Source organism: Pagrus pagrus (genome assembly GCF_965226575.1).
Source record: "Pagrus pagrus genome assembly, chromosome: 16".
In the NCBI taxonomy this organism is placed as follows: domain Eukaryota; kingdom Metazoa; phylum Chordata; class Actinopteri; order Spariformes; family Sparidae; genus Pagrus; species Pagrus pagrus.
In genome coordinates this window covers 3,599,385-3,621,840 of record NC_140200.1, presented here as the reverse complement: position 1 = coordinate 3,621,840, position 22,456 = coordinate 3,599,385, and the positions used below count along the sequence as shown (strand labels likewise).

At 41.5% G+C, this 22,456-nt stretch overlaps 1 protein-coding gene across 2 annotated transcripts in view; it reads left to right on the top strand.

Annotated features, from left to right (window-relative positions):
• Positions 1 to 22,456, top strand: part of nrxn3b (neurexin 3b) — a 288,158-nt gene that overhangs the window by 62,023 nt on the left and 203,679 nt on the right. For both annotated transcript variants that reach the window (XM_084377072.1, XM_084377071.1), the window contains 3 exons: positions 4,674 to 4,975; positions 6,512 to 6,535; positions 9,222 to 9,383. In XM_084377072.1, the coding sequence (XP_084233198.1) occupies positions 4,674 to 4,975; positions 6,512 to 6,535; positions 9,222 to 9,383 (488 nt within the window). The remainder of the gene's footprint in view (positions 1 to 4,673; positions 4,976 to 6,511; positions 6,536 to 9,221; positions 9,384 to 22,456) is intronic.

Here is a 22,456-nt window from a genome sequence, read left to right as displayed (position 1 = left end):
ATGTTTAGGTCTGGAACTTCAGGCTTGTTTATCTGCAAATGTAGCGCAAACATGCATTTGATGTGTTGGATGTCAGCACGGATTGAGTTCACTTCAACAGAGAAAAGTCTCCTTGGGACTAGCACTAGTGTTAGTTGTCCAGCTAGCATCCGTGTGCAGTGAGGCTTACGGGCTTGGCAGATTTACAGCTGTAGCCTCTCTGGCTAAAGTCTGTGTTTTGCCACAATAATCACAATGCCTCCTGTCTCTAATCCTATCATTAAACTCATCTGATTTCTCTGTACGTGTCTTAAGTCCTTCTCCACCCCGCAGTGATTAGGAGCAGTTTGATATCTTGTGCTGATCTTAAGGGGGTTAAAGGTTGTCGGCCGGAGCTCTGTAAGGTGACGGCGCTCTCTGCCCCAAGGCCCTCGAGGTCACACCGGAGAGCAAGCTCAGGCAGCATGGGTGTGTATGCCGAGGCTGAGCGGAAGAGAAAGGGAGATGGTAATGAAGGAGCTAATTGCTTCCAGTGGATTTTGAAATCGAACCCCAGCCCCCAGTGCATGGACCTGGCAGCACGCAAATGGATTATTGATGACTATGGCGAAAATAAGGGAAAATGACCCCGCTATATGATCGATTTAAAAGCCACAGATCTGTGCAGAACATGTCTCAACAGGCAATACATTTCCCCTGGTCTTTATGGATCCGTATACACTTACCAAGAGTTTAATATTGCTGAGGTGCACACATATTACATTATATTAATTTGTTCCCTCTATTATTCACGGAAACAATGTTATATTGATAATCCTTACATATCCACAGCAACTTTGTAATTATATCATTTTTAATGAATACACGTATGCTGAGTCAGACATACCATCGACTGGAAACTTACTTTAGTATGAGGATTTAGATTTAGGTTTAATACACATCATATTAGAAGTTGTAAGTTATGCAGGAAAGAGAGAAGCTGTGTGTTATTGTTTCTACAATGAGAATATAGTAAGGATTATAATAGTTCATGCATCTTCAATAAGACTACTCAAAGGTGCAATGATTTGGGGACCTATTTGTGATGATTGCTCAATTTCATTGATGGTCCTAAAGCAACATTATTCAAAATGTTCCAGGAACGACGCCAACACGGCAAAATCAGATTGTCATATCAGAACAAGAAGAAGCTAGCACTTTGTGAGGCTAAAACTTAGGAACAGCAGCGCTTCAAGGCACATGCTAATGTCTGTATGCTTACATGCTCAAAATGACAATGCTAAGATAATGATGTTTGCCAGGTCTAATTTTTTTCTATTTATTAGCTGAGCATTTGCTATTTAGCGCCTAAAACAAAGTAAAGCTGAGGCGGATGGGAGTACCAATAGTTGAGCAGTTAATAGGTTACAGACCAGAGGGTTTGGCAATAAAAGTATTGACCTGATGATGGCGCTAATGGTGTTAGTGTTTGGTCTATTGGCATCTTTAATAATAATGTGATTAGAAATCCCTTTGAATACCTTAAGCCTGTCTCTTCATGTGAACCTAATTAGAGTATGCTGGAAATATGAGTTGAGTTGCCGTGACAATAACCTCTCTACCTGGGGTCAGGTGAAAGCATATGAGATCAGGTGTCTGGAGTGGACGTGAGGGATTACCGTGCTGCGTGCCTGCATAGAGAGCTTAGATTCAGAGACAGAGTCATGAGCCTGACTCACCTTTATCTTAGTTGCGCACCATATATGTAATGCTGGAACACACTAAGCATGTTTAAATGACCTCAAAAATGTCATTTGTATTAATGCTTCCAAAAAGTACAAATATATTACATTTATAATGCTGGAATCAAGTCTTGCGAAGACAATCAGCCTTCCGCCTGTCGTTTGCCATCAGGCATATGCAAGGGCCCTCCAGGCAAGATGTGACAGAGGGCCCACCAGTGTCAGTGTAGCGTCTAAGATTTCTTCAGAAGATGGTTACAGCGCCAACTGTTTCAAGGACTCTCTCTATAGCTCAGGGACCCCAGAGGGTTTTGGCCCACACTCGTCCAGATGTGCAATATAGCCAATTGGAGCAAGGAGCTACAGACCTATTTTATCATAGACATTTATGACAATGTAACCGTATATATACTGTAAAACACAGAAAGTCACATCAACAGCATTGATGGAACGGGCATGCCGCTTACTGGTTTTCTACAGTACTTACAGCGCCATAATTCTGTGTTTGATGACCGAGACAATTGTGCAGGAGCAATATTATATGGATGTACAGTCTAGCGGCTCCTCCTCCAGTGCCCATGCAATTTCTTAGATTAGATGCATGAAATCACTCAAGATGAAGGGTTTTTTTGGAGTCTCCAATGTATATTCTGCAGCCTCTCTGTTCTGCGTCTCAGTGGTAATAATGGGTTTCTATTTATTCTCCTGGCACATGGAAGAAGGCTTTCACAGGGCCTTTGTTGCCTCCCATATTATTTCCTCTTGTGTCCGTGTTGTGCAGAGACATGAGTTTGGCGCCGAGGGGAGAATTTCTCCATGACCGGAATCAGCACCCCATCATCCCGCAGCCCCACTCCACTTTCCTTTTGTTTCTCTCACAATATCTCATTCTCATCCCCCCCTCCCCACCCTTCCTTCTGTGACTTTCTGCCAGCTCCACAACACTGCTCCCTCATGTTTACATATAGCCTGATCCAAAACAACAAACCGAAGCTTTACAGCCTGCAGCCTGCGTGCTTTTCTCCCTCTCTCATCGCTCTCTTCTGTCTTCCTCGCTTTTTACGGATGCCTTTTCTCCTCTCACTCGAGCCCTCGTGACTTCTCTGCGAGCGCGACAAAAGAAAAAGCAGGACGCTGAGGAAATGAAATGACACATTGAAAATGGTATTGTTGGCAGGTAATGGCATAGTTACTGTTACCATGTGCCATGAAATGACTTGCCGGCACGGCTTCTCCTGAAGGTTGACTTTTCTGAAAGGTGCTGCCTTAAACGCCGTCTTCTAGCCCCAACTTTGAGTCAGTGGCTCAATATCCAACGCAACACACTGTGTAAATAATTGACCGTCAGTCCGACCTTGTCTCTAATAGAATCACCCAGACCCTGAGCTGACCACAGTGTGTCAAACCACCTTTTAAGAGGCGGTGAAAGTGTCAATTATTTCATCTCAGATCATACGGAAACACTACCTCTCTGATACACTCGTTTCTCTCTCTCTCTCTCTCTCTCTCGTAGAGTCTTCTCTTTCCCTCAGCCCAGCAATTTTATTTTGGCTCTCTCAATCTTTCCATCCATCCATCCATCCATCCCCTCCCCCCCATCTGTTTCTGCTGGGAGCTGTCTCACCTTACTGTCCGTGTCGATCTAAAAAATGGGCCCAGGAAGTCACTTTGCAACAGCGGGATGATATAAAACTGTAAAATCAGGCTAAGTTTGATTTATGCGCACCATTAGCGGGGAATAGTGTTCCATCATAAGTAGTCTGTCTGTCTGGAGGCTGTATGTGAAACCTAAACCCACGGTCGTACAGATAGGATTTTATGATCTGAACTGAATGATGGGATTATCATAGCTGTAATTATGGCGAGCAGTGCATTGTGTGTGTGTGTGTGTGTGTGTGTGTTTGCTTGATGTTACCTTCTCTGCAGCGTACAGTACTTCCCATATTTACTGAGGCTGCTTCATGATTGATGCAGGGACCAACACGAATGCCTGGCTTGTTTCATGTATTAAACATCCGACAGTAAATGCGAGGATGAATGTGATAATGACTGTTTGGTTGTGGTCGTCATGGCGCATGAAACCCATCAATAACAACAAGCGGTGAATCACAGCGATGTCAGCGCTCAAAATATTTCTTTTACAGGCTCCTAAAAGCAGAGATGTGGACTCGACTGGACTTTGTTGACTTGCAACTTGACTTGACAGAAAATAAATTACTTGAGACTCGACTTGTCAAAGATTCAAGACATGATGACTCGAATGACTTGTCTGTGCTCATTTTATGTTTTCAGTTTAGTTTTTTAGTCTTTTTGTCGGCCTGTTTAAAAATAATGGTGAGGGAATATTTTTTTTATGCAAAAGAAATTAAAGGAGACATATTATGCTTCATTTTTTCCCTTTCCTTCAGTGGTTTATGTAGCTTCTTATGCATGTAAAAGGTCTTGTTATCAAGGCCAACGGGTGCTCCTCTCTCCCACAGAAAACACCTCCTGAAGTGCCTCAAATGCCTCATCAGTAGTCCCGCCTTTAATTCTGTGACTTTGTGACCTCACATTATGTCACACATTTGCATTATCTATACCTAGCAGCTGGATTTTCATTTGTAAAAATGTTGTTAGCGGTGCTGGGTCAGGTGTGTGTGTATTCTCCACAGTATTCTGGAAGTAACCCAAAATAAAATGATGAACCTGAAAATGAGCATAATATGTTTCTTTTATGAAATGAATAAGCCTTTATAAATATATTTGTTATTTCACTGAAAATCAGTAGTTGTTTTGAACAGGTTAAGTAAATTGACCAATCTAATTATTAGACAGGTACAAATACCTTGTCTTCTCTCTTTATACAGAGTGGATGCTGCAGGCAGGACTGCAGTATTTTCGAGGGAAAAAAGTGACTTTGGACTTCCTTGAAACTTGAATCACACGTCTGCCTAAAAGTAACATTTCCTCTCTACCTTCTTGTCGTTTCAGCGAGAGAGGAGAACGTGGCAACCTTCCGCGGCTCGGAGTACTTCTGCTACGACCTGTCACAGAACCCCATCCAGAGCAGCAGCGACGAGATCACACTGTCCTTCAAGACCTGGCAGCGCAACGGCCTCCTCCTCCACACGGGGAAGTCCGCCGACTATGTCAACCTGGCGCTAAAAGATGGGGCCGTCTCCCTCGTCATCAATCTTGGCTCCGGGGCCTTTGAGGCCATCGTGGAGCCGGTCAATGGAAAATTCAATGACAACTCCTGGCACGACATCAAAGTGACACGCAACCTGAGACAGGTAATCGGGGGTAGCAGTGATGGACGGAGTTTGGAGACAGGTGGATTTCTTTTTTCTTTTTCTTTTTTTTTGGCTTTAGATTAGCTGCTTCCAAGAGCTTTGAGAGAGAGCTGGCGTTAAGAATGTCACCTTGTTCTGATTGGTTGTCATTTCATCGCCACAGTTCAGAAGCATTGTTGAGACAGATGTCATTATTCCTTTTGGTTATCTCGACAATTACATGAATTCTTTTTAATTTGATTTCATCGTTTAATTTCTTTTCTACTCAGTGAACAGTTAGGGCAAGCAGCTCCTTTGCATGTGATTGAAAGCTTAGTTGAGGAACCATTAAACTCGGTATTTTCTTGTCTCCTGCTGGTTGTCTTCTTGAACTTCTCGAGTTCCCTTTTTTCCTCAAATTAAAGTTATCTGATAATTCTACTTTGCTTCACACTCCCCTGAGCTGACACTTCCGTCAGACTCTGTCGCTATCTCCTTGCTTTCAGAGACAGTTTTTTTTATGCTTGTGTAGAATATAGTCTTTCACTTTAAAGCCCGGCAGAGAGTGTTTGCCTTTGAGCCGTCCATTAATGCAGTATTTATAGCTCAGATGATCTCAGATTCTTTTTAAAGATAGAAATACATTTCCATGAAAGATGGGCATCTGTTGTGCATAAGCAGAATTCGTTGCTTGACAGATATTGTTTACCGTTGTCTTAATGTGATTTAGAATGAGCTTGTATTGCTGCTGGGTGGAGCTAGTATGAATCAGCGCTGTCTACAGGAGGGAAGAGAGGAGGAGGGTAACAAAATAATGAGAGCCGGGGCCGTGTGGTGGTTGTACTAGCTGCACAGTGTGGAGTTGTTCATTGTCCCGGACGACCTTTAGTTTGTCTGCAAGGTGAGACAGCATTTAGTGTTGCTCTCAGAGCAGCACAACAAGTAAGTGCTGATTTCCTGACCCTCCCTGACAGTAAGCTGTCGGCCCACAGGTTAGTAAATAGTTGTAGCCGAGAATCCCAACAGGATAACACACAGTTTAGGGGGTTAGAAGCTGAGAGCCAAGGGCTGCTTGCCTTCTTTCTTCTTTCTTTCCTTTTACAGGTCTGTCTTTCTTTCTTTCGCAATCGTTTTCTTTCCTCTTTGAAAGGCACTCTTTGTTAGACTAGGGGTGAAAAAAAAACACTACAACTTTTGTTGGGGTTCAAGCCATCCTACACAAATTTTCATCCGAACGGTCCCTCGTCTTACAGTACTTCTCTTTGTTTCTTTCTTGCAGGACTCTGATGTAGAAAATTTGGCTAGGATGGCATGATGGCACTTTATTACTGCAGCGAATCTCTGACAAAATATGTAGTGTTTTTTTCACCGCAACACTAACTCATCCATGATTAAAGTCATTATTTTACTACTAACCAATATCTAACCAACTAATGTACTAACTAACATCCTAATTCTTCATCGTTGCTTTTCTTTTTTGTTTTCTGTCCATCCTTATTAACAACCTTTTTTGTTCACTATTCTTTTGATTTCCTTTCTTCCCCTTTTTCTGGAAAGCAATCAGGCATTGGACACGCTATGGTAAACAAACTACATTGTCTGGTAGATATCATTCTTATTGTCTTTTTTTTGGGTTTGCCGTGTGTCCCCTCCCCCTCTCTTCTTTTATTCGTTCTCTTTGAGTTCCATCCTAGACACTCTTATCAAAAAATGAGGAGATGGGTTTGTATTACCAGGCAATTCTTTCTTCGCTTCTTCTCAATTTCCTCCCTGACCTGCCAACAACCTCCTTCTTTACCCCACAATCCCCATCCTGTTTTTTTTTCACTTTGGCTTTTACTTTTTTCTCTTTGTTTCTTCCACATTACTGCAGATTTCCAACAAGTAAAAAATAATTGACTTCTTTTGCCTTTCTCAGGGCAACTTACTTTTTATTTTATTTTTTTCACACAAAAAGTCCCCATTTTTTGTGAGGACTGTCGTCCAGAACTGACAGAAGCTTACCACAATCCCAAAGATGGTGACCTCGACACCGAGCCCTAAAAGAGAAGCTACCAAAAAAGTGGCAACCCTTAACCTTCATTGCGGGAGCTCTGACAGTTGTTTCCAACTCACTATGGCGCATGGCATGCCCACACTTCATTGACCTCTCACCATCCAAACTCATCGAAACCTCAACCCTGTCACCCAAATAACCACTAACACTCTAATTCACTCACTCACCTTCCACCTATCACTGTATCACTCACTCTGCCCTCCCTGTGTTGTTTTTGTGGCATGCTGGTGAAAGTGGTGTTTGTGTGTCTTGGCTAACCTTGATCACCCTTACCCCTGGGCCCATATGCATAACATTTCGAAGAATAAGCATTCTGATCGAGGATTATTGGTCTGCTCCAGTGAAACTGAAAATGCAACCATGACATAGGGCTGGGCATATATATATATATATATATATATATATAAAGTGAATGTATTTTATATAGTCAAATATCAATTACTGTACGATATCCGTGATGATGGTTGTCCGCTGGTCGTCTTCCAGCTTTACAGCCCCTAATTGCTATTTCATTTGATTTTAGTCTGACTCGTAGCCGCTAAGTAGCTTTTCATAGTCTGAACGAACTCCACTGTGAAGAGTTCAAGAAGAGGGCATTTACATAAACCAGGACTTTTTATGTATTTTCTGTGGCAGCAAACTAATGTAGCATACGCCCCACAGCCCGGCCTGACTCCTGTCCTTTTCCATTGCATTTCTGCCACAAGGACCTTTCATTTTTTTGTCGTCTCTGGCGACCCCTGTGGACCCCTCAATTCCTCCTCGGCCCTCAGCCATGAAAAAAAAGATTTAGTGGTGACATGCATTGAGAATGACTATAATAACTTTAAAGAACTAGCCAATCTTCTCACCGATATTTTCGTGAACTCATGTCAGTCATACAGAGGCAACATTATTTAGTTGAGACTGTCATAACCAGTTAAAAGTGTCCATACGTATATTTGTATACAACGGCCCCCCAGTCCCCTTTATACTAAAAAAAAAAATGCTGGAAACAATTAAAGTATTTGAAATACTTGTACATTTTCTAATTTAAAAATCACATAAGTTCAATGCAGAGGATTGCATTTGGTGCAGAACTTTTCTGTCATTGCACTAAATGTGACACCATACATTGAACTTATGTGATACAATCAAATAGACAATTTACATGTCCATTAAATACTTTAAGTCAATGTTTTAGGCAAATTATGTTTTTTTAGTGATATCATACGGCCTCAGCCAACACTTCAGAATTTACGCTATGCTATTTTAGAGAAAATATGTATTTTGAGATATATATCAGATATCGAGGAATAGCCTAGAAATGAAAAAATGTTATTTTGCCCAGCCCTACCAACCCACCTGAGCTTAACCTGATCAGAGATCAGCATCAGCTATTCTGAGACCGTCTTTGTATATGGGCTCTGGTCTTGACTGTGCATGTGCCTTCTGCACCCTGTGAGGCCTGCTCCAGCTTTGTATGGCACCATTGATCCACTTACTCCCTTACATGTCCAATTAAATGTGTTTACTTTGCCTTCTAACAGTGATGACCTTGGTTTGCACATTGGTGTCGTGTGAAAAGCCTCCCTTTGTTTTGCATGTGCGTGGATATATAGATGTAGATGTCTGCGAGAGAGGTGGTGAGAACGTGAGACTGACGGTGTGGGAGTGAATGTTTGTGCGAGTGTAGGCGTGTGTGTGTGTGTGTGTGTGTGTGTGTGTGTGTGTGTATGTGTGCGTGTGTGTGTGTGCGCGTGCTCATGTACTTGTGTACTGTATATGTGTGTGTCTGCAGTGACCAGATAAAACCCCGAAACCTAAGACAAGTGAAATCAATTTGTCCTTGGTTTGAACATTGTACTAACCCTCCCCCCAACCTGAAGTTTCTGAACCAAACCTAGGGTCCATTCTCTTACCCCCATCAAAGATAAAGAAAATATGCCTCTGCCATATTTTCTTTACCTGTCCTGTGAAATCCTACGGCAAAAAATCCATTAACAAAATCCAAACGCTGTCTGGTCCAAAAACGATCGCTTCAAGGATTCTGAAAAAAAGACAAAAAAAAGGTTAAATGAGAAAGCAACCTTCAGTGTGGATCCTAAAGAAAAAGGTCAATCAGTTCATTTCGAATGCAGACCAAGGAAGGACGTGTGTTTTATTACACAGCACGCCATCGAATATCAGAGTGTAATGGCTTGGCTTTGGCTATGTGTTACCCCTCAACAGGTGACCATCTCCGTTGATGGGATCCTCACCACTACTGGCTACACCCAGGAAGACTATACTATGCTGGGCTCCGATGATTTTTTCTACGTGGGTGGGAGCCCCAGCACTGCGGACCTGCCCGGATCTCCAGTTAGCAACAATTTCATGGGCTGCCTCAGAGAGGTAAGAGGGACTCAAATGAATACAGATAGAGAACAGGTGCATGACTAGTATACAGTAGTAAGCAGTGTGTTCTGTCCTGTTACTGTGTCTGTATAATTACATTTTGTGAAGTTTCAGGACTGTTGTTTTCATGCAAAATGTTCAGCCACATACAGCTGCTTTCCTTGTTTTTACTGCCAGTGCAGCTGTTTTAGATATGGACATAAATAATAATCAGCGTGCTCTGCCCGGAAGGAAGCGAAAGGAGAGAAAAATAAAATTGCATTATCAATTAAAGCTGCTGAGTTGGCAGAGGAAGTATCAGACTTTCAATATTCCCTCACTTAATCTAATTCATAACACTTACCTCGGTTTGTGTGTGAGAAAATATCCCAAAATTGCTTCTGTCACATGTAATTTGCAGCATCAGCTTGAGTGTGCTGCTGTAACGCCTCCCAAAGGGCAGCAATCTGAAAGAAATATTTGCCTATGATGAAATTCAGAAAAAGCGTTGTTGTTTCGGGACATTTATAATGCATTTGCGGGCTCTTTGAGCTCATGAGCAGAGCAAGAAAAATATATTAAGTGCCCTGTTATTTACATTTTGCTCACCATTACTTATTCTGCAGCATGTAATGATAATAAAGGGAGGAGCGGCGACTCTTCGGAGCTGTAAAAGAAAAGTCTACATCGATTTCTGCAGTTTAGAAGCGGTCTTAGAAATAGCATTATGTTTTTATGTGTCTTCGCGGTGGGGCTGCAGCTCGGAACATTGTTTTAAATGGAAACTACACTATATTCTCATTATCAGTAATTTTATCTCGCTGCTTAAGAACTACTCTGGCCTTGATTATACATTCACTGTACCTGCCTGCACTCAGAAGACTTAGAGCACTTAGACTGTGGTCCTTGACAGCTCTGGCAAATTCTGATGAAATCATGGGACTAAAGTGCCTCAGATGATTGCAATGCTGCCAGAAATTGCTGCCATGGTTTTCTGTTATGGCTGATCCAGTTATGGTTAGGTGAAATGGCAACTTTCATGCTCCAGAAAGTCATCTCGTTTTTGGGCAGAGATAAAAAAAAAAAGCCCTGGCAAGAATACATGAATAGCAGTTAGCTGGAACCACAATTATCACAAGGATGTGATGGCGGACTGTATCTAAAACACGGCAGAAAACTAATATTGTTCTACGGGCTGCTGCAGACATGCCATGCAGCTCCCCTGTACATAATAATAGGCGGATCATATATTATAGGGGAAATCCAACACTGTGAACATTAATAGATCCTCCATGTTTTTATCCTGTGACAAGAACGGTGGAAGTTTCAAGCACGGATCGGATGTCGACCAAAGATATGCCTTCTATTCCTTTTATCGATAGCGTGCTTCAGACACCTTGGAGCTTTACTTCAACATCTCCCTCTTACCTGATAAATTTGATGCTCACAGCAAACCAATCAATAATATTCAATCAGTAATTTTTGCTTGTAGTTTGTGGCAGCAGTTGACAAAAATCTGGAACAAAGTTAAAGTTTAAAATAACTTTATAAACAGCTCTTGCATTACAGATGCACGAAGTCAGTTGACTTTTGAGGTGAGCCCTGTAATCAGGAGGTTTCCTAGATATTTTGCTACTTTGAATATTGTTTTCAAAAAATGTTATTTGATAACTTTAATGTAGTGAGTTGTTGTTTATAACGTGTGGCTCAAAGTGCTACACATTTCAGCAGCATTAAGATACAATTTGGCTAATGAAGAACGTGATTAATGGTTTCAAATGACTCTTAAATACACTCCAATATTTTGGTGGACAATGTTTAACCTTTACTTTAAGACATGTTGAACTAAAAACTGACATTACAACCGGTGATACATTCACTTACTGAATTTGAACTGTGATTTGAGCGCCGAGCATTGAAAATAGTGAGCATCTCAACGCCCTTCATCATATTTTCAAGTTGACTGCAGGGACATTGAAATGCAACGGCGTCTAATGTTGGCCCTCGTCCTTGCTGTATTTCCTCTCCATCTCAACCTTCTCGATAGTGGCAGGAGCCAGTAAGTCTAGTGATGTGCTGCCAAGCTCAGTCGAGCACCTTCCAACGTGCCTTTCATTTGGCCAGATTCGCTTCCATCAGACTACTGTACGCTCTCTTTTGAGGGTGAACACACATGCAGGCACACAAGCGGCCACGTTCCAGTGATGATAAGAGAAAGTCACCTTGTCTGCGTTGCTTTATGTTTCCACTGAGACGCTCAGGCTGCTGCTCTTCCAGTCATTACCACATTAGCTAATGCATCCCTGGTTGTCTGTTTCACTCCCAGACACATGTACAGTGCATATATTTCTAGAACCGACCCAGCTGTGCCTGTACTGTTACCGGATTCCCTTTATAAATACTTAACATATTCTGAGTTTTGACTTCACTCAGTGCGCCTGTGATCATTAACATCTTAGAAGTGTTTTATCTCAGGATAACTGGCTCAGATGATTGTTTGGGCTTTTAAAACAAGGATACGGACCGCCTCAGTCTCCTTGTTCATACAGTCAAAGAATGATAGATAAAGAAATACATTAATGGTCCACCTGTGTGCAGCAACAAGAAATGATCAAAAGAACCACAGCATACACACTGTGATAAAAACTCCTTTTAATGGTATTGTGCTGTATTTCATTACTGTATTTATGTTTCTGCTGTTGCAGAATATGAGGATTTGTTGATTCGCAGTGAAGCGTGAAACATTAATGAGCACCGGGGTCAGTACTGCAAACAGTCTCGACAGCTTTGTTTTATACTGTAGGTACTGTACTCTAAACAACGCCTGAACATAATGTGCATGTTTAAGTGAGGGTTGGTGAAGCTAGTGCTTGCAATTGCATTTAGCTTAAATTATTCAGAGTCTGTGTACATAGAATTGTAGAAACTGTACAAACACTGTACATGTTGCTTAACCCTGTAAGACCCAGATATAGAAAAAAATGAGCAACATTTTTTTTGACCTCTCAGATATTGTTTTAGGGGGCCTCTGATGTAGAAATTAAAGAGTTTTCAAATGTTTTACATTTTAGTAAGTTTTTAGGGAAATGTTGCAAATTTGCCACGCTGGGGATAGCTGGGAGCAGAATTTCTGTGTTTGTACTCACTTAGTCTGAACAGATATACAGAACATTTAAGTAGCCATGGTCTGAGTTTCCAGAGTTTGTCCTTCTTTTCCATCTCTGACACAGTCAAGTTGTTTGTAAAGTGTAATGAACATCAGAAACAGAGATGTACCGTGTGTCTGTCTCCCAAAACAAACTCCTTGTATCTTTGTAGTTTTTTGTTTGTTTTTTAACTTCTAAATGATCTTGAGCTATTTTTCTCAGTGTTGCCCAAGTAGCAGTTTGTAGCATTAGGAGATAGAAAAACAGGTTCTGAATGTTCTGGAGTTGTTGCATTGTTCAGGGACAGGTGTAAATGGTCTTGAATGTGTCCCTGTCCCTGAACTCTAGCCATTTGCATTAGGCCCATCTTCAGGTACATGCCAAGCATCTTCTCAATTCCCCTATTATTGGTGTTAACAGATGTTCTATTTTTTTTGCAAGCTGTACTCATTTGTGTTTCTTGTCAGAGCCTCAATCATGTCTTCTGTCACAAACTTTTGGAATAGACAGGGTGGTAGACCATGTGTCGAGGGTGGAGATCTAAGTATTTCCATTAGTATGTCCATAAGTATGATCATTTCAATACAAATGCTAATCAAAATTCCACTACATTCAAACAATACTGTCTGGCTGGCCTATTATGCTCTCTACTTATCATACTAAAAGGAACACATGCATCCCCCCAGAGTACTTACAGGTTCACATTCAAGACCATTTACACCTGTCCCTGAACAATACGACAGGCATCACCCCAACAACTCCAGAACATTCAGAACCTGTTTTTCTATCTCCTAATGCTACAAACTGCTACTTGGGCAACACTGAGAAAAATAGCTCAGGATCATTTAGAAGTTAAAAAACTACAAAGATACAGGGAGTTTCAAATACCCTATACATTTTATTCATGTGTTTAATTATGGTCTAAGCTAAACTAACTAAACATTTAACAGAAAAACACATTTAGAGCTTAGTTACACTGAATCATCTAACACTTTAAATTTCTACTACATTTTTTTTCAACTTGTGACCATGTGAGAAGTGCAGTGTCCTTATGTAATGTGTAAGGAGCACAGGCTATTTTGACTACCACCCTGATCCAACGTGGCAGAATTGCAACATGGACATAAGAAGCTCTAAATCAAATTTAATGAATGTTTTCCAAAATAACTTAATATGTACATGTTCTACACATTGTAATAGACACAAAAAAAAATATCTAAGGAATTTTACTTACTTTAATCCTGACAAATCAAGTCATGCAAAAAAAGGAGATGAGCTCAGCGGGAAGTTTGCAGGTAGAGTGAGTTCATGGCCAGATGACCGAACCTATAAACACTTACTCTATCCAATAGCATTGTGAGGACAAACAATAGGACCCATTAACTATGTAAATGTGGTCTTGAGAAAAAAAAACATTTGTAGGCATTTTTTTAGAATTGTTAAAAGTGATGTGGCAAATTTGCAACAGGGGGTCCTACAGGGTTAATCCATACCGAGGAAAGTAGCGTGGACGGGTAGTGTGGCTGCTGCGGTGTAGGTTGATGCACATGGTGTTGCAGTAAAGTCCCACACAAGGGCCGAACTAATCCTCGCCCGAGCCTCCTCATTCATTATCCAGTATAGGCAAGTATGACACACCGAATGTGATTAAAGGGGGAGCAAATCTAATATAGACTACAGCTTTTGTCCACTCTGGTAGGTAAGCCAGCCTTTAGTGTAATGTTAATGTTAGTGTGTCAGCTAAACACTTTCATTAGATATGTTCTCCATCCTGTAAAGATTAGAGCGCTGGCTCATGTTGCTGCACCGGCGTCTACCCCCACTTGGCTCAAAGCCGGGTAAAACCTGATGCATTAGTGCTCACTGAAAGCAAGCACTAGTTATTCACTGTTTTTTTTTTTGTTTTTGTTTTTTGATGGATTCTGATGAATTAACTAATGCTCATGTTCCAAGATAAAAATAAGAGAAAAAGCTGGATTCATCTGTTTTTTTCCCGGCCAATTTATGAGGGCAGACCTCCACGATAAGCTGTAATTGGCACATATTAGACATATCACGGCCTCAGATGAATTACCAAACAGCTGCATATTTATACATCCAGCAGACAGGTGGTGACTTTAGCTTTAGGAGTTGTTTCCAGCTACCTGAAGAATACAAGTCTTTATTTTTGTCCTCATTAACACCTTAGAGGTGTTGATAACATTTGCTCTTTAGCTGCTAATTGCTCCACTGTTTTCATCAGCTAACTTTTTTTGTTTGCAGTTACAGTTGCTACTGGTCAGGTAGTGTACATCTGGATTATCTGAACTTTGTCCTCACCACCTTATTTTATTAGAAAAAAATATCTGGCTCTTTTGCTACAGAATATTCCCCTGTGTTCATCTGCTCTTCAAAAACTTTTGTCTTTCTGTGAAAAGAAAGCTCTTTGTCTGGTGATATCTGCCCACACAGCTGGAAACGAGGTTGATGACAGCTGTGAGAACCAGAAAATAAATTGAAATGGAATGCCAGAAAACCAAAAGCATGAGTTGAAAGCTGCTAATAAGCTCCTCGCTGCTTTGGGGAGCTACAGTCAGGGGATAATTCTCTTACTCTGAACCTTTTGGTGAAATTTGCAGTTTTCAGTTCACGATAGGTCAGCTATGAGATTCGTGTGGATCCAAGAAGAAACTTTAATCTTGGCTTGTACAAGCTTTAGGAATGAGGTGACCTTTTGTGCAACATCTATATGCCTTCTGTATTTAACCTACGGATACAATGCAAGAGTGTGAACAATGAATTTTTAAGTAAGTTTTTCAATTTTCACTTTTCAAGTTACCTTCAGGGGTTGTACCATATGCTGTACCTCAAACCTATTTGTATCCCTGCTATTAGCTGATGACTGCAAACAAAGCTTTCCACATTGCATGTAGTCATTTGGCTCATTGTTCATAAGAAAATGTTGGTCAGTGCAGCTTTGAGGAGGCAAATACATTGATGCAAAGATTAGCATATTTCATCACGAGCCGTGATGCGGAGGCCGTTGTATCTTCCACGTGTTTCCAATATTATCAGGACAGTCGTGACACAGCATGAGTTGGCCCTTGAGAGAGTGCTGGACAGAATGATGGAGATGATTCACCACGTGGCTGGGTAGTGGTAGTATTGTGCGATCCTCAACTGTTCATCATATGTTGCTCCATTAAGCAGGCATGACGCCAGCTGCTACCCTGCTCACGACCGCCTTTTTCATTTCCCCTCCGTGCTTATATTCATTCACAACATTTCCTTTTTCGTTTTTGCATTCTTTCACCTACATGTACTCCCCCTATGCATCACCTCTTTGTCTTTCTGCCTCTCTCTTGCTTTCCTTCACCATACGTATCCCTTCCTGCCCCCTCCGCCTCTCCCTTTGGATTCAATATCCCTCGATAATGAGGGAATGATTCAGTTGAGTTTGGCCCATTGCTCAGATCAGAGTGCGTCAGTATTTCTCTCTGACTGTGCGTGTGTGCTACGTCTGGATCCAGCAGCTTCAAATGCTACTGAGGCAGGAATGTCGTTGCGTATTGCTCTCTGTTCGCTATGAGATAAAAAAAAAAGTGCATCACTTAGAGCTGATGAATAAGCGGATGGAGGCATGTGTTGCTGCAGCGAGCGGATACCTCCCTTTCTCTTCTGTCTGACAACAAAAGAGATGCTGCGTGCTGCCATCACGACCCCTCTGTCTCTTGTTCAGTCTCCACTGCACTCATCTGCCCCCATAGGCTACGTGGGATGTCATCCATACACAACACACACGCACACACACGCACACACGTCCCGCCTACGCTCGTGTTTCGCCATGTGGGTTGCAGCGCGTCACGTGACCAAAGGCCAGTGGGCAGCCGCCCGGCTCACTCTCTGGTCAGTCTTTTGTGGTGCCATGCAGTCAGGGCCTTCTGCAGCCCCTCCCCCTTCCCCCCGATCAGCCCTCACGCCATACGGCCCCTCCTTCCAGTGTCACAGGGCACCCGTGGCAGTACTGGAGCTGTGTAGTGGCAACTTGTGTCAGACTGTGGGGGCGGCCGGGGCATGCGCTGTCATCTCCGCTGAGAGAGGAGGAGCTGCTGAAGATGTATGTGAGGATGGAAGGTGTGAGCATTCAGAATGAAGGAGAAGACAGGTGCATGCGAGGTGAATGTCAGCGGGTGGGAGACAGAAACAGACAAACGACTGGTACGGATGGCGATCAAGAGAATGATGAGTAAGTGAGAAGAAGAAGAGCGAGGGCAAGAGACCAATATTTGGCATTTGAGAGGAACATTGTCGTCATCAGTTTTGTGTTAGTCACCACAGTATTTTGAGGCAGCGCTTGTTTTCCCCTCCAATACAAATGCAAATGTCACCATGTCCTTTTAATTATTTTTACTTTTTTTTTTAAATGTCCCCTTAGAGGGCCAAACAGTGATGGATGGGTACAAACCTCAGACTTTAATGGAATGCATTCACCTTTCACCCCCACCCCCCATATAGACTAATCTGGAAAACATTGTTTGTTTACAGGATTTGGCTCTAAGTGAAACCTTATGCACAAATTATTAGCCTCAGTTCTGTTTAACTAAAAACCTTGCATTAAATTATACTACAAAAATAAACTCGCTGACAGAATTTTTTAAATTCTGGAGTCAGTGGCTCAGGGAGCACAATTACACCTGTGACAGCTGATAGCATATGAGAGGAGGGATGTTTTCACTGACAAAGTTAAAACTTTTTTTGTAAGTCACACTGTTTTGAAAGGGCGCAGCTGAAAACAGAGATGATAACTCATAATCTTTTATTCTGGATCCAGCAGGCAAGCTTCACTAGACACAGATGGAATAGATGTAATTATAGAAAAAGGTTCACACCTCCTTGCTTCAGACTAAACGGCGACCTCACCGCAGTAACACTGTGCAGTATTATACTGTTAAACTATCCTTATCTCACACTAACCTTTCATTGAAGGCTTGGACACATGTATTTTCTGGAGGTGTGTGGGATCCTCCCACAAGAAAATGTTACTTTTTTATTCTGTTTTTTTTTATTATTCTTCATTTTCGGACAGCAGTTTACATATAAAGGGCAGTGTTATTTCTTCTGTTGTCACAGATTTTCACAAAATGTAGGAACTTTGTACATTAAGGTGAGACATGGTACACATAAATGCAATGCAAAGGATGTCCGAGGTAGGTTGAATAGGAAATAAAATATAAAAATCAATAAGGTTTGCCAAAGAGAAAGAAAGGACAAAACATTACAGGGTCATTCATTTAACACCTCCATGAAATAATGAAGAGATTTTTCTTAAGATGGAGAGAAAAAGTAATCTTTCCGTAGCATAAATATAATTTCAATATTTCCATAAAAGAAATGCAATTTCATGTAGATTTTAGACCTTCATTTTTACCATACGTGTGAACAGAAGTTGGAAAAGCAAGAGCATGAAAACACCAATTAACACACAAATAATGAAACTTGATTACAAAGAAAGTCTCTTGGGACTAACTACAACCATTAGATCCGTCATTTAATTAGTTATGACGCTCTCCGCTTTGATTTTTCGTTCCTTCTTGGTAGGTCGTTCTTCAAACAGCTTGGGTGCCGCACCTAAGACTGTGTATGTTGTGATCATCTATTTAGTTTTCTTGTTTAAAATGTCATCATTCAGTAATTCATCCTTTAGCTTGACAACAATGTACCTTAAATATTCATGCAGTTAAAGCATGTTTGAACTGAACTGAAAACGCTGCCTTCCAAAGGAAATTAAACACAACCTCAAACATCAAACAATGGTGACTTAATCATATTATTTACTGCATTTGCCAGATAGATAGATAAACAAAAACTGCAAAAAGAAAATGTATTGTGTATTTTTATTTCGTTCATTTATAAAAAGTAAGTGCTTAAAAAGCTTAAGATAATTAGGAAAATAAAGACATTGAACAAGAAATCTAAAGTTTTACAATGAAAGACTCCATCACTGAAGTACGACTACAGGATGGACGACTGAGGTTAATACTACCAGCACCTTAGTTGTAGAGCATAGTTAACTATTGTGTAAACAGACCATGTGTTATGGATGCAGTAGAAGGGATGCTCACAAGTCATTAGAGTGTCTCGCTCTGACAGAAAACCTTGCAAACATTTCTGTCGGTCAAGACAGAGACAGTGTGAGATTTGCTAAGGGCCCGTAGGATTTCAACCAGGAAAGGGCACGACATTAAAATGGATTCAGAATTCTGGTGTAAACCTTGGCAGTCGCTCAAGTGTTTTGGATTTAATATTTGAACACTGACACAGGAGAGATGAAGCCGTTGAACTTATAAACTTGAAGATTATCTCTATTGTGCTGATGCAGTCAAGGTCCTGGACGTTGGATGTAGAGGAATGGATGAGCGTAGTGCTGCACTGAAAGGCGAGAAAAGAGATGAGAGAAGTACGCATATGTATGTTTACATGTCAGGCACCAGTGGTTTGGCAGTAGCTTCAGGAAAGTAGGGACATTAACGAATTGGCTTCAGGATAAACAAACATTAGCGCCTGCTGTTAAGTACTGAATCGAACAGTTAATCTCATCGAGCTGCACTGCGTGTGTTACCAACTGTTCTGTTGCAGTCTTACAACTTGAGAGGCAGATTTATTGAGAAATTAACATCTTTCTCTTTACACACACACACACACACACACACACACACACACATATATTTGTATAGATATATATGTATATTTTCTGTCATAGCTCTCACAATGTGTTCATTTCATAGCAAAGTTAGAAAGGATGAAGTGCCAGAGAAAAACACCCCGTCCAGGCTCAACCTCAGAATAAGACACTACACGCCACATGTATGCTGTTGTGGAAATGAGGGTGGGGCTGCAGCTGCAGAGGCAGCGTTGGTATTTCGAGCAGCAGCAGCAGCATTTGAAACGGAGGGCATGAGCAAGTTCATGTGACAGACTGAATGGAACGCCTCCCTGTGTGTGTGTGACAGTGTACTGTATGTGTCACAATGAATAGTGTTTAATGTGGCGCAGCTGAAGCTGCCTGCCTGAACAAGTTTCTCAGCATTCCCTCTATTTTTTTTTTTAACCATTATTTATTCATCGAGGGTCCAGTGAGCGCAGTGCTGTCTTTTTCAGGAACAGGTCATTTCACCCAGATCACAAGAATACATTCTGACAGAGTAATTTGGTTGCTGGTATCACATGAAAATATTGTCCCGTGGGAAATAAGCCAAATAAATCAAGTCATTAACAGTGTTTGAAATTAACAAATCGTGTGAGGAAGATGTTGACAAGACAACTTAAATATAAACTTTTTTAATGGAAAAGTTTGGTTTTGCCTCCGCTGTTAAGACATTGAAAGATTCACTGAGTTTTTGGTGGCATGCAGCATTTTATTCTCTCCACAGGCACATCATCCCAGCAGGATTTCTGCCTGATGTTATGGAAACAGGTTCTAAGTACGGCGCGCCATTCAAAAGTCGCGCCATTCAAAAGTCGCATACTCCAGTGAGAACCAAGCGCATTGGCTCAACAGCAGTTACACCGAAGTCCCAAGTGTTAAAGGCCGCCAGGCTCTACCACTAGAGGGCATCGTGTGAGGGTGATGGTTTGGGGATGTAGTTTACTCACAGGACTGTCAACCGGGGAAAAATCTAACCACAGTAGTTTTGGTACCTTTTGTTTGAAAATGTAACAGGACATATCACGTTTGCTATTAACAAACAAAATAACAAAATGGGCTTTAATATTATTGCAATATCACATCCCAGTCATTGTAATATGGTTTATTTGAGACCCCAGTAGTCATTACTGATATTCAATATCTTGTTTCGTCTCTCTGTCACTCATCCAGTCATAATATTTACCCTGCTGCCTTTTGTTGACATCGATCTGCATTCCTTAATACTGTATCTGCTGGGCTTGTGTCTGTGCAGCTGCATTTGTGTATTTGCATGTCCTTTTTGTGTGTGTTTGAGCAAGTAGAGATATCCGCTGCAAAGCTACATGAGCGCGTTGTGTGTGTGTGTTTTTGTGTGTGTGTGTGTGTGTGGATCTTCAGTGGAATTACCCTGCTTCTTCATTAACACTGGGGCTAAATCATCAGCTGACAGCAGCTGTGGCCGGGGCCAAGAGGACATGAGCACTGATCTGAAGTAGATTAGGGAGAGGATTGTGTGTGTGTGTGTGTGTGTGTGTGTGTTTGTGTGAGTGCGCGTGCGTGCATACACACTTAGCGCTTCCAGCCACCTGCCCTTCCCTCACCCTTACCAGAGCCCAATCGATACACCATCCTGGGGCAGAGACGGAGGATCTCGGCTTTATGGAGTCGTTACAGTCCCCTGTGCCTGCATTATGAATGGGCCCCATAAGGCTGTTGATAGGCCGAAGGATAGCGTAGCAAAGCACAGCCATAACAAAGGCAAAGATGAGGTACACATAGCCGCAGAAGTCAGTTCCTCTTTTATAACATCATTTCGATTACCTTATTGATCGGCCTGCAGCAGAACAGACAAAATCATAATCCCAAAACAGATCGAGGGCTGGCTGATTGTAAGATTAGTTTGTCCCAGAATAACATTGCAGTGCCGGGAGAGTTTGTAAAGACTTTGGCCTGTCAACAAAACTAAGATAAAGAGCAAGGTTTTCATGAGTCGAGTAGACAGGAGTACAACCCTGTTGTGGCTCTGATGGAGACCTTGTGTTTTAAGGGAATCACAGAGATTAAATATTCTTTCCATGTCTACAAAAATCCTCCCTAATATATCTCAAAGACAGAGTTACAGTGCCTTGAAACTTTAGCGAGTTTGAGCGATTTACATCTGAGGACTGCACAGTGACCATCACAGTGTTGTTAAAAAAAAGCTCTACATTGCAAATGAGCAGCATTAAAGCAACTTTTTTCTCTTTTCATGTAATATTCAGTTTGTTCTCTTGCCCAAGAGTAGTCTAAAAGCTTGCTGAAAGTGGAATGCAAGGTATTTGGCTTCAGAGGAAAACACATAAAAATATCAGTTTTTCAGAGAGACATCAGTAACATCAGATGGTTAAAGCTACAGGGCAGCAGCAACATTTCTGTGAAATATCATTTTCAAAGTAGTTTTTTCATCTAATGTTTATCGTAATTCAGGAAGCGCTTTGAGTTTGACAGTTGTTTGTGTCGTTTCAACTCTACATGTTGCCGCTGCTGATTGACAATAATCACAGAGCCAGATTATGCCTACATTTTCTCTCAAGTGACGAGGTTAGCTGATAATCACATGCAGACAAAAAAAAACTGACAGAAATGATCCCTCACGCCGTAGAGACTCATTTTAACATGCCACAGCATTTGGGTGGCCTTTTCTGACTGGATTCATTTCTGGAAATGTCCCAACGATTGGTCGATTAATCAGTAAATCAATATCGTGATAATTAGGAAAACTTTCAACAATATAAAGTCCTCTTTTGACAGAAAGTTAGGGCCCCTGTCCACATACTGAACGCCGGCGTCCTTTTTCAACTACTCAAGATGAGGACAGCGTCTGCGGCAGCCACCTGGAGAAAAAGTGCCACGCCTTTTGTCTTTTTCTCAGAGCGCTCCACCTTTTTTAAGCTGCCGCTCCACGCACTTCCAGTCGAAAATCTCTCAACTTTTCAGAAAGGCACTGATGTCGTCAGCTTCCCTCTTTTTCATCCAACCAATCGTATTTTAAAAACCGGGCGGGCCTCCTCCCCTGTCACAGTTGTAACAGAACCAGTGTGCGGCGTTTTTTTTCTTACTATACAAGCGCTTCAACTCAGCTCTCCCTAAGCACTTTTCTGCTGCTTAAACTTTGGGAAAAACTTTGGAAAGCATAAGCTGAAAGCCTCTGCTACATGAAAACAATCCTTTTTTTATTATTATTATAAATCTCCATCAGTTCCTCATGTTTTGATTGTAGGTGGTATGCTGACAATGGGCTG